Source organism: Cygnus olor, chromosome Z (assembly GCF_009769625.2).
Source record: "Cygnus olor isolate bCygOlo1 chromosome Z, bCygOlo1.pri.v2, whole genome shotgun sequence".
Lineage (NCBI taxonomy): Eukaryota > Metazoa > Chordata > Aves > Anseriformes > Anatidae > Cygnus > Cygnus olor.
Genome location: NC_049198.1, coordinates 81,129,253 through 81,142,835, shown reverse-complemented (window position 1 = coordinate 81,142,835; position 13,583 = coordinate 81,129,253). Strand labels below are relative to the sequence as shown.

The window sequence follows — 13,583 nt, the reverse complement described above, 5'->3', positions numbered from 1 at the left end:
TCGGTACTCTGTATGAACACTTATCTTTTAGGAGACTTCTTGAAAGCTGAAAAGTGTAAGTGTATCATAGGAACATGATATACAGCATGTGACACAACACACTGGAATGGTTTGCAGATATTATCTGTTCTATAGACCACTGCACTGGGTCTGGCTGGAGTAAATTTTATTCAAAGCAGCCCATATGTGGATGTGTTTTAGTTTACTGACCACGACAGTGTTGATAGCACACTGATGTTTAGCTGGTGCTGAATGGTGCTTGCACAGCTTTGAGGATTTCTCTGTTTCCCACACTAATCTCCAGCCATCAGGCTGGGAGTGGGCAAGAGTCTGAGAGGGGACACATCCAGGACAGCTGACCCCAACTGACCAAAGACATGCCCCTTACCATATGACACCATGATAAACAACAAAACTAGGGGCGGGGGGGCGGGGGAGGGTTCCAAAGTAGACATTGCCTTTACATCTCTTGTTTGTTTTCTTTTCTTTCCCTATGAGACTGTCTTTAAAATCCATGAGTTTTTCTTGCCTTACCAGTTCTCTCTATCATCCTACTGGGGTTGGGTGAGTGAGTGGCTAGGTTGGGGCTTAGCTGTTGGCCAGGATCAGCCTACCACAACCACTTAGCTCCATTCCTCGTGACTCATGCAAATACACACAGATGGCCTCTTGGACTGGCAAATATAAAACCGTAAAAAGTACTGTGGGACCAAAGCCCTATCTGTTTAAAGACAATTTTTCCAGTGATGGAGTGCATCTTCACTCCATTTCAACTGTCTGAGATATAGTCACAGGAAATATGCTTTAAAAGAATTTGCTTTATGTCAATATTCAAAGTCTCAGTGTAGGCAACATCTTCAGTGAATGAGGTATGGATTTTTGCAGGCTTTGTTGCAGGGACTGATAAATCCAGACCCTCATGCAACTGCCATCATTTGTTCACAATATAGCGATTGATTTTTAAACCTCTAACTCATGGACAAACTTTCTAAATATTTGGCATCTATCCAAGCTTCTTAAAGTAATTTTATCTTGTCAGTAACTTTTAACATTATTCATATTATGGTTCATTATACAGACAACCGTTTTCATTTGTTTACTAAGGGTGATTCTTGGACTCCTTAATGTTCTTGTTGAAATAAATTTAAAAAATATTTTAGTTCTTAAAACTTGTTCTACAGTATGAAAAGATATACCTACCTTGTACTTAACTCTCTTTCTAACCTGTTTGCACTCACCATTTTTTTCCTTTATAAAAACTAAATAAAGCAATCAGCTTCACAAAACAGCCAGTTAGTTTTATATAGGAAACTGATCTTGTGCAAGCTATCCTTCAACTTGGAGCAATGAAATAACAAACCACTGAAGCAAATCTTCTAATGGCAATCAGAAAAGAGAATCAGAAACAACAGGCAATTAAAATATTGCATTTACCTTTGGAACAGGACAGTTTTTGGACAAATGACCTGGTCTACTGCAATTTCTGCAGGTAACATTTTTCTCAGCTGTGTAGTACCGCACACTTGTACGCCTCACACTTCCATAGTTACAGATCTGTGCCTGGGGGACAAAAACAGAAAAATGTATTTATCATTTGAGATTCTATGGCACAGTGTTTGCTAGAAATTCGTAAAGTTCCCTGCTGGAAATGTTCAGTTAAGAATCTAACTTCTTACAAATACAATTTGCATATCCAGGTTTGAACTGGATAATTTTCTTCTAGAGAAACTGGCATCATCAAGAGCGAAATTATTGTCTTGTTTGAACTTCCACTTCGGGACATGCTTTTTTTGCTGTTTAAAACTACAGCCATGAAATTTTGCTTTCACTTGATTAGTTGAGGCACTTCTACTCACTGTGCTATTTCATGATGAACTGGAATTTTTCCCAGAATGCAAATATAACTAAGATTAATTGCAAATGCAAGTTACAAGTTTCCTGGCACACATTAAGGGAAGCTTCTTGGACAAAGTACAATGCTAAACAAGTCTAGACCAAATCTGCAATTTGCAATTGTAAAGAATGATTTAAAAAAAGAAAAAGAAGTTAAAAGAGAAGCTGGAAAACACCCTCCCTCTTCAAATGACCTCATACATACTTTCTGTTTATGCAGACAAAATTGAAAATTCTATCTTCAATCCTTATTGCTTAGTAAGCATCTGATTTTTAAAAACTGAAAAAAGATTATGGACAAGTGAATGGAAAAGGTGCAAAATACCAGTTCTCTTATGGGAAAGAGATTATAATTTCACTTGATGATGTCTCTTGGGCAACTTGCTTAAGCTGGGGTGTTGGACAAGATGACATTCTGAGGTCCTTTTCAGACTAAACTGTTCTTTGATTCTCTGATACAAGCTTTTCTGAACCTTGGAAAGAGAAATCAGGAGATGGACCTCCTAGCTGCAGCTTACTCTTCCTGGATACTATCATACCTTACACAGGTGCTTCAGGTTACAGCCTAATAGTACTAACGACTGAGCTGAGTCCTTTCTCTGGAACTGCAGGAAGACTAACTAACCACGGCAGACTTATGGTGACACCTGCAGGAACAGGGATTTAGCTGCCATGAAACAATTACTCTGAAGAGACTGGAAAGGATGAACAGAGTTCCTCATTGCAGAGGAGCTCTTGTTGCCCTCCATCCTCTCCCACCACTGTTTGTGTACCTTCTTCAAGAAGTGAATATCTTCCTAATAAATGGTAGCTCAGGTTTCACCTGCCATTGGAAGGATATTCTTAAGGCTTCCACACAAAAACTACAGATGGATTTTCCAATCCTGTTTATCTTGCTCTGCTTGTTAATAAACATAAAAATAACAATTATGGAACAATTTGGTTCTCTGTGTTACCTCTAAGTCTTTATTACTGATGGACCAGTCCACATCAACATCCCCTGAAAAACAGAAATACAACGAATTATGCTTAATTTGCATGGATATTTTTTCTGCATGGATATTTTTTCTATAATGTGTTCAACATTATGATTACTGTAGTTATTGAAAGTGATAATAGACTTTGAATGTACCAAAAAGGAGAAACTTGTTCTATTTTCAGGAAAGAAAAGTTATCAACCTGCTCAGCAGTAAATCTGATTCACCTTAGAACCAGCATAGGTCCAACTATCAGGTGGACTATATTTGATGCCACCATCCTACTCCTCTTACTCCTCTATACTATTTGATACCACCATCATAATACTGCCCCCTCACCCCCGGGTATAAATTCAGGCAAGCTTTAAGTTGTTCAGAGTCAGGGACTCCAAAGCTTCTCATTCCAAACAGCAGAATTATCTCTGACTTCATTCATGGGCATGGCCAGCTCAAGTCCTCAGGCTGACTGGGTGGGAACATATGGAACAAGAATTTAACACACAGCATAAAATATACTTTGTGAATTCAAAAAGTCTGTGTCTTCAGCACTGCTTTCTGACTGCTGCATGCCAAAATGACTTTATGCATAACCACAGCAACTGTAATCTAAGTAACTCTATTTCATAACAGGGTTTGGTAATGTGCAATAAATCAGGACGACACACTGACTTAACAACTGTCACACTATAACCTTCTCACACACTGACTTTGGACTGGCAGAAATAAAAAGAAAAAATCAAAAAAAAAAAGGCAAAAAGCTAAAGGAATAGGGATGCAGTTAGAGCTGTTTAAAAATTCTGCATGTCAACACTGTTTACTTCTTTTGCTGTGCAAAGACAGCTGTAACACCACAGAATCTTTCTTATCATCAACAGAGGATTCATGTCAACAGAAGTGCTTGCTTTACCTATACTTCTACAGTAACAATTATAACTTGTGTGTAAATAAACCCCATGTGTTTGCAGGCTTTTTAATGCCAAGTGTCTTATCCTGTTCCCACAATGTAAATCTGAATCATCTCTGTGTTACCAAAACAACATCAAGAATTACAAACGTTAAAAAAAAAATCTGATTTTGATTGTATTTTTCATTTGTAGTGAAAGATAGATGATTAGAAATTACAATAATACAATCTATAATGTCATGTCTTACTCTTTTAATGGAAAAAGTCAATAAATAAAATATGTAACACAATATCTAGATACCAGGTATGTCACTTAAACATACAAATACTTTTTAGAGCGCAATACCTGTTTGCTGCTGTTCTTCATCCAAAAGTCATGACTAACAATAACTGTTCTATTCTCAACAACACTCTAAAATATTTTTTTGCAACATTCACTAATACCAACAGTCATAAGCATCACTGAGACATTACCGATAACTTAACTGGCCTAACGTAAAGCAATTCGAGTGATGTGTTGCATCTAAGTCATGGTACACATAGGAAGTGGCAGAGCAAAAACTCAAATGAAGAACTACATGGATACTTCACCCAACTATCATTCAGGATAACAAAAGATACCATAACAAAAGATGGTATTGTCCACATATACCTGGAGACCACTTCTTCCAGACTGCCTGGGTTCCAACAGAGAGGACAGAAGGGGTAGGCATTGTGTCAGCTCTCTTTAGTGGAAGCTATTCTTGGATATACCCAAAGGAAAATTAGGCCTTTTGGTGTCTAGTCATTAAAAGTAAAGAAACACACTTACTGATATATTTCAGTGCATTATTTATTACTTGGAAGCTTATTAAGAAAATTCATTCACAAAGAAAAAGATATTTGTAATTCAAATCAGTACTGTGAATGCCATGTTTCACAGAAAGGCATATGCAGAATGGTTGACAAGCTACAGATCAAAATTACCAGCAAATTAACTCCTGTTAATCATTAGACATGTCCTTCCTAAGGACAAACCAACTAAGTTTCTTTTCTTCACTGTCAAAATTCCCAGCTTCACAGGGAAAACCATGATTCAAAAATTCCTTGTGCTAGAAACTAAAATTGCTCAAATTAAAAAATATATACAAGAGCTTTAATGCTGAATGAAACATCGAAACAAAATCTGCCTTTATTAAATGTTTGGTTACCCCAAAATTAAGTCTATTTCACAACAGAATGCACAAGCCTTTATTTTCACTCACAAGAAATGCTGAAGACTGGAAAACGTAGGAAGAAGAATGTTTCTGCAACCAAACTGAACTCTTGCTTTAGAGACAACGTACAAGTATTTGCAATGATTTTTCTCATTGACCGCAGTATTTTGTCTGGCACAAAATCGTGGAATAAATCGTGGAATAAATCATGAAACACTGCTCAAACTGACAAACACATCCCCCCCCCCCACCCCAGTAAATAAATTTTGCTTAGTTGGATGGATTAACCAGTGCAAAATACAATTACAGTCTTTGGGTGTCTGTCAGTATCTCCAAGCTGCCTTTCTGACCAGGCCACCTCCCATCAGTCCTTCTGCCCTCTTCCTGGCTTTCAGCGCTGATACCAGCCAGCCTGTTGGAGACTCCTTTGTCCTATGCTCTTCCTGGTGGGTAGCACCTCTAATGTTTAACTCCTTGATACTCAGTCACACAGAGGACAAGTCTAAGACCACAGATACAGTACTTCTTCCTCCAAGGACATGGGTCATAACTTAATGTCGTTCTGTCAGTGCCCAGGGGAGACGTTCAGGGACCATCTTCCGCCCCCACTCTACAACCTCAACCAGAAGACTCAGATCCCCTCCTTGGACTGAGAATGTAATTTTGACCAAAGCACTGACATAAAACAAACTCATATGCTATTTACTGAAAATTACGCTATTTAGCAAACATCGGTACAATGCAACTTGTTACCTGAAGTTTTCCAAGGCCAAGCCAGTACAATGTGAAAGAATTTCATTCTTTTCTCAGACACACACAGAGGGTGTTTGCCTCAGGAAATGAAGTTATGACTACTTGCCTTCTACTTTTTACAGCACCTTAGTGAAGTAGCAATTTAAAAACTATTCAGATAATCTCTGTCAAGACTTTCCTTGCTCTGTGAAGAGATTGCACATTTTGCAGACACAAAACTGACAGTACTTAAAGAGTGTAAAAAACCCTCCCAGAATATTTTTTAATTGTTATATTATCCTTCCAAATCTTCATTTTTAAAAGCTCTTTTTTTAAGAAAGATTTTTTAATGAATTAGTTTGAGAGAGATTAATCTTGATACTGCAATTGAAGAAATAAAACTGACTGTGCCATATGAACTTCTTATTTTTACACTTGGAAGAAATGGCTTTGTCAATTTGCTGAACATGGAACAAGATGAGGGAAAAAACAGGCTAGAAAAAAATGATGTACAGGATGCAAAATATATGCTATTTAGATTAAAATGAAAGCTGGGGGAAAACTGCAAGGGTCTTCTTTTATGAAGGACTACACTTTGGCTGTCCTGTATCCCTTTACAAGAGGATGAATAGTAAGCAACAACTTTGTTTTTATTTAGAAGAAAAATTTTCAAAGATCATTAAGATTCACATGTATCACTCCACCAGCATGAAAATGTAAATTTCAGAGCAGGGATCACCGTGAAGACAGACTTACGACCACTGTTCAATATGCATTCAAGCTTTCTCTGTTTCATTCAAGAAAGGGGAGAGGCGGGGAGGAGGGAAAACGATGAGTAGCCAAAAACTGGAATTGCCAGAGTAACTACCCATTTTAACAGAACAAAAAAATGACTTGGAATAAACAGCAAATTATTCAGAGAATTTCCGTATCTGTTGTACCACTGATGGTCCCAGCAACCAAACATACTGCACCACCAAGAGCAGATGGCCTTGCCTAGATTTTCACCTCTGCCAAAAGTTACACTTTTCTATTATTTATTTCTATTCATCAGAACTAGAAGAAAACATGGCCCTGTTCTCTGCACAAATTCAGCCTGCCCTGCGAAGGTTTTTTTATTACCACATTTAATAACGCTGAGAAACGGTAGAGCCAGGACATTCAACTTTGCAAATAAAACACTACCTTTTTCTAAAGTGTAAAGACAAGTGTTTTTTTCCATTCCCTTCTAATTTGAATACACATGCAGTCATGTATTTTAGTTACTGTATTTTATGACCAATCCACTGAAACAGGGTGTTTCAAGCTGTGACAGTATGGTATGCAGACTGAAGGGCAAACACATTTCAAAGCCGGGCTATAAAAATCGGATTTTGACTGCTAATTAATACAAACACATTATAAGACCTCTACAGCAAAGGACTGTTTTAGACTTCTCTCTGAACAACATTTAGTATGTCAGGACACAGCTTCTGGCTGCTACTGGAGTAACAAACAACACTGTAAAATGTAAACCCCTAGAAATGATCTAGAATTTGAAGTATTTCACATTGTGACACTTTGCATATATCTGAAAAATCCTGTTCACATTTGTACCGAAGTGATTTATGTATTACTGTTATATAATCTATCACAGTAAGTTTCATATTTTTCTTCCCAAAAACACAGAATGATTGTGTGAAGCATAGTTAGTAGTGCACCAAAACAGAAATTGAAATTTGTTCCGTTCATCAGATTTTGCTAAAGACAGGAAATTCAAATATCTATACAGTAGCACTTTCCTTTCTGTTCTAGAAAGATGTATTCCAAGTATGCAGACAAATACCCATATGAATATATTTTATATAAACGCATGACACACGATCTTTTGAAGTAAATGTCTACTCTGCAGGCACTGAAAAGTAAGTGTTAACTGAGGACAGAGCAGGTCCTCCTTAATGCTGCCTGAAGGTCCTATTCAAACTGCATCTGGATGAAGTGCAGCCCAGCCAGGTACATGGTGCACTAAAACACTGCTCCGGTTTGGAGTGAGGGTACTTGGAAGCCTGAATGATTCCAGTGCAACCAGCAGATTTTGAAGCACTGTACTGGGAGACCAGGTGCGGCTCCACATCAGAAGTTCAGGTTTCTCACAGTTTTAGCAGTCACTGGTAGCTTCATCCAAACACAGACAACTCCTTGCAGGGTACCAGAGCTGTGATGCACTGCAGCCACAGTGGATGAAATCCTGTGTGTATCATCCTGTTTCTTGAGTTAACCACTCTGCAGAAGGAATGGAATTAACTGCTGTATTTTTCTTAGACACTTCAAGGGACTTCTCAACTTTTCTTTAATGAGTAAGAATTTTACTTAAAAATGAGACACCTGCTGTTATAATGGATTACATGCCAATATTTCTAGCACAAAAAAACATTAAGAGAGATTCATAAAGTCCTCCACAGAAATCACTTGATATCATTGACAGAAATTCGAGAAATTTTGTCATGATGAGAGACTCTGCTGCCTCTTCCCTTGCTATCTTTTGCATGGGTGCATATATATTTATGCAGTATATGTATCCACACATATATGTATATGCACATTTCGTCAGTGAGAAAATAGCAGAGATCTTGATTTTTAGCAACCTTTCTCTAATCTACCATGATGTTTTTGAAAAGCATCCCAAAACTGGAAATTTGTCAGTGAACAAACAACAAAACTCAACCCATTTTGAAATGAATTAAAACATAAGATCTTGATTCAAGCAAATGCAGCATTGGCCAAAAGATTATCACATTTTAAAAAGAAAAATAACCCACACATCTGGAAGTCCTGCATAAATGAAAAAACAATGACAAAAAAAAATCAAGACCTGTTAAAGTAACTTTAAACAAACTTAAGCAGCCACTACCCCTGGGAGAAGACTTAACTGTCACAGCCAGAGAATAAAAGTCTGACGGTTGGGGGCTATAACATGGTACTTATAATCCCTAGGCAGCATGTTCAGCTGGGGCCCACGGCAGGGTTAAAGCTGCGATTTTCAAGAAGGCTCACAGGTCATGAAGTTTAGGAGTGTGAATTAAGAGTATGTGATCAAGCAGAGATGTGTACTTTTCATATTTAAAGCAGATACTTAAAAACACAAGAATCACTCAAATGTTAGCATTTTTATTGAACGTTAGTCATGCCATACAGCCATGTATTTCAGCCATGCATTTCTTTTCTGCACAGCTGAACTCTTACACAACTTCTCTAATGGCAAATCCTGAACCCTCTTCTAAGCTTATGCCCTTTCGCACCTATATCAACTACTTGCATTCTTTTGACTATGTATGGGTAAGATGCTTCACACACTAAGTAGAATAAAGTGTGCAGTGAATAACCAAATGATAATGTAATTCTGTATATCTTACTCCTCAAGAATACTATCAAATTACTAAAATGCAAGCACACATTAAAATACAAATACATAATGTGCCTTTTCTCATGTGTAAGTACACATAATTTTCTGTATTATGCTGTAAATACTGCTTCTGTTAGGTTTGACCACTGTAGTAATGTTAATTCACAAAACTCAGTGGCTCATGATTTTCAAAGCTTAGTGCAATTTTTGCGGAACAAAGTAGGTTTTTCTCTCCTTTTGGTGGGTACAAGCATAGGGACCACAGGAACAGTTAAATTCATGGCATGGTTCATCTACCACACAGTTGGGGGAATTCTTTAAATAGAGCCTGTCACTCTCTTTGCCCATCAATGGGATTTCCTCCTCAAACTGCTGATTCGTTCAGGTACACAACAGAGGAAATTTCAGTTAACCTTTGTTTCACCCCAGGGAGAAATCTGTCTGAAAAGTATAAAATGAATAGATTAAAAAAAAAGAAGAAGAAAGAGAAGAAGAAAGAGAAGAAGAAGAAGTAGAAGAAGAAGAAGAAGAAGAAGAAGAAGAAGAAGAAGAAGAAGAAGAGGAGGAGGAGGAGGAGGAGGAGAAGAAGAAGAAGAAGAGGAGGAGGAGGAGGAGGAGGAGGAAGAAAAGCTGCAGTTTTATTCTTCCTAGTGTTCACAGCAGTCAAAGTTAAACAGAGAAAAGGAGGCAAACATGAACATTTTATTCCCACCAGAGAATAAGGTATAATATATGATTTAGAAATTCCAATGTCTGTACTGTGATTTCTAATTTAGAAAAGGGAAGACTGAACACAAACCTAGTGTTCCCACCGGATACATCAAGAATTCACTTTTTGACTATTTGCTATATGGCTGAAAAGCACTAAGGACTAGCAGCGTACTTTGAAGTGAAAGCTTTTTTCGCTATTTGATTAAGTTGTCTTAAATGCCTTTTAGATTTCATCAATCCTTGTTGAAAAGAAAAATAATAAATGCTAAGTCAGGATTACATATGAAAAAATACATACACAAATAAAATCAGAAGTAAAGCCATAAAGTAAAGCAAAGTTTTAGGATAGATTACTGATGACAAAAGTCGCCTTATACTGTTCTAAATTACTCATTAAAAGATTTGTTTTGAGATAGAATTTCAAAATAAAAATAACCATTTTCATTTTCTATTGTCATTCATCTGACAACAAGCCTGCAATATTCACTCCAGTATCAAACAAATTCCACTGTAAATCTCCCTCCCCAGTAAATTTTCATATGTCTGACCGCAGGTAAAACTTGTGCAATATGGTCAAGGAGCACGGGAGACTGTAAACCGTGCATAGCTTTAGCTTCAGTGGAAGTGATACTCTGGAATTTCTTACGGGATCAGTAAGATGTCAGGAACTGATTCTGTAGTACATTACCAAGACTATTTTAATATTTTAAGTGATTGTTATCATGCAGTAGACTTTCTAAGTGGCAACACAGAACTTCATCAAAGAAGCAGTCATGAGGGACGTTGGAGGCTTTGGCAGTTGTATAAACATGCAGAATCTTAATCTCTTAATCAGCACTTGAGGAGTGGTATCTATTGTAGTCCTCAATATTAAGATTCCAGAAGCCCAACCAATGCCTACACATTGCTTTGATGAATTTACAGATTCCTTCATACAGTCAGCTAAACCAGTACTCAGCTAATGTCCAGGACCGGAGCCTGAAGAATACTGTTGGTCACTTACAGTACAGTTTTAATAGAAAATCAACAGTTGAGACTTGGGAATCTGTTTTGGCAATATATCACATCTTTTTGTACCAATATAGAATAAAGAAGATATAAATGTAAAAGGTGGAAAAAAATCCATGAAGCCTAATTTTACTGAGGCTTGTGGTCTCTGTTTTGGTAAAGTCACTGTGCCTGAAAAAAATAGTGTAAGAGATGTGGTAGCATCATCACAATTCTCCACAGAATAGAGAGGTATCCAGCTTTAAAACTCCTTGGAAATGATTCACTCATTCTTCAACTGAAGCACAAACCTAAAACCACAACAGACCAACTGTATCCCAGCAAAATAGCATGTCTCTTTGATGCTCCTATTCAGAAGAAATAAACTCCTGAGTATGAAGAATAATCATGTAAATGAGTATCTGAAACTAATAAAATTTAAACTGGGCTCTTGTCTCTATTTCTACATAAATATGAATTTAAAATGAAATTTAAAAAGTATTTAACACAGAAAAAAATCATATTTAAACTCAGGGTAATTGTCAATCTTTGGGTATAGGCTAGAATTTAAGTATTTAGGTTCAACTTTCATTCATGTTGATAGCTTGCCCATTTGGCAAAGACAAGCTAAATCATCCCAATTTCTTCCCACCCTGAAGGTCAGACAAGCCTCCCTTGCAGTGAGGTGGAAAAAGAACACCTCTTGCAACACAAAAGGAACAGCTGTGGTGTATCCGGGATGATGTAGGGCTGATGTGGTTAGGCTGGAATAGCTCCTGAGGTGGTAGTTCTTTTCCTCAGAGCACTCAGATGAACTCCGCAGTGTTTAATATATCACTAGAATTCGATATTGTGGTTTGATTCTGATTTGGCACTTCCGCTGTTTGTAAGAGAAGTAATTCATAGGTTGTTAACATAACAGGACTTAGACTTTGGCTATAACTTTTCATGTTTTTGAACTCTTACACATTAAGTGGTATTTTTATGAATACGAAGGAAGAGAAGTCTCAACACTTCTAAAGATACAATTGGAAGTGTTAACCCCCTTGTACCAAAGTTTAACACTACCTAAAAAGCTCACTGGTTTTTAAAGGTAGTTCAGACCTCAGAAGTAATTGTGAACAGTCTAATATTAAACTAGAACAGAACATGACAGAGATGTTTGCACTGTCTTTAACTGCAGATGAAATCCTGAAGAGTCTGATCACTATCATGTTGCAGATTACATTCAGTCTAAGCAAAAATGAAGTCTGAGTTAAAGCTAACATGGGGACCTGGAATGGGTGAAATCCAGTTGGTTATACCCCTAGTTCCTCTTTTTGATCTTTCTAAGGATTATCACAAACATGGAATAGAATACACATGCAGGAGTTCCTGAAAAATATTCATAATGAAACTAATACATCTGCATCTTAGTTGCAGAGATTAATTTCAGTTCATGGATTTTCTATACACCAAAAGGTCCTTCTGAGACACTCCACCTCCTCCCCCGTGCTCTCCACCCCCATTTCCCAGCAAGGAGGCATACACAGCATCCTGGCCACTACACTGCCCTCCACACTACATCTTCCTCAAACTCATGCTTGCCAGGAAAATTAAGACATGAGAAGTGATCCAGTAACAATCTAAACCTACTTAACATTAAGTAGTAACAAAGCATGGATGCTGATGCGTAAAAATATGCAGTTATTTTATGAGAATAAAATTCATGGGTTAACACTCTGTTCTTACTTAGGTCTTCATGAGCTCTTATGATCTGCATATCCAAAAGCATCCACCACAAACACGCTTGCACCAGGGAGACTAAAAAGTCATCTCAACAACTTCAGGGTTTGTAACCATGCATCAAGATTGTGTTCCGGCTCTTCTGAGAGTCACTGTAATGGAGAATCTTGGTTTGTCCTGGCAAAGATGATACACTGCTCTCAACTAGCTGTGAAGCTTTGTAAATGCTTCAAATTAACAGTACCAAACAGTACTAACATGCTATGGAGACCTTGGGATTCATACCTTATATCATGCTTTGATGGGCAGAGATTGAAATACAGGACAGGAACCTTTTTTTTTTTTTTTTTTTTGTATACCTTGTTCTGTATGACATTAAAGCATCATTTTCTTGGGAACAGAAAAAATAACTGTGATGGAATTCTTTGGAACATCTTTCTTCTGTTTGTAGTAGAAAACATGGAGTTCTCCAGAAACATTTCCATACATTTTTTTTCCCCTTAAAATGATACCATAGCAATAGAAAAAACCTTCTTACTTTTACTAAAACCAATGTGTACCTTAATTATGTTACTAGAAAGAACAACTTTCTTCCAGAACTATTAAATTTAAAGTTCTCTAACATGATGAACTTTTCAAATAATTAAGGTCCATGAGAATTGCAACCCTTCCCAAAATTCCATCATAAAGGATGCACGGAAAGCACATTAGAAAAGACAGGATCAACACCCCCAAACACTGTTTGCAGAACTTTTCTTTTCTGATAATATGTCTCCTTCACCCACAATTTCACTAGGGCTTCAGGGAGTTGTTGGAACTGGCCAGTGCGGCTCCAGTTCCCAGACTATCTATGCATGTTGTTTTCACACACTCAGCTGTAAAGTTGCCATGAATTTTTCAACCAAAAAAATAAAATCTTGTGTGTTATACTAGCCTGGGATTACTGGAGTCTGAAAGGTAGAGACAGAATTTGTTTAAGATACCAAGGACTGGGTAAAGCATTTGACTGGGAATTACTCGAAAATACTGACACCGAAAATGACGTCATCTGATTCTAAACTCATGCATCACTAGTA

At 37.3% G+C, this 13,583-nt stretch overlaps 1 protein-coding gene across 3 annotated transcripts in view; it reads right to left on the bottom strand.

The window, feature by feature from the left end:
- Positions 1-13,583, bottom strand: part of ZCCHC7 (zinc finger CCHC-type containing 7) — a 116,376-nt gene that overhangs the window by 35,245 nt on the left and 67,548 nt on the right. For all 3 annotated transcript variants that reach the window (XM_040540841.1, XM_040540840.1, XM_040540842.1), the window contains 2 exons: positions 2,850-2,893; positions 1,435-1,560 (listed from right to left, as the gene is read on the bottom strand). In XM_040540841.1, coding sequence (XP_040396775.1) covers positions 1,435-1,560; positions 2,850-2,893 — 170 coding nt within the window. The remainder of the gene's footprint in view (positions 1-1,434; positions 1,561-2,849; positions 2,894-13,583) is intronic.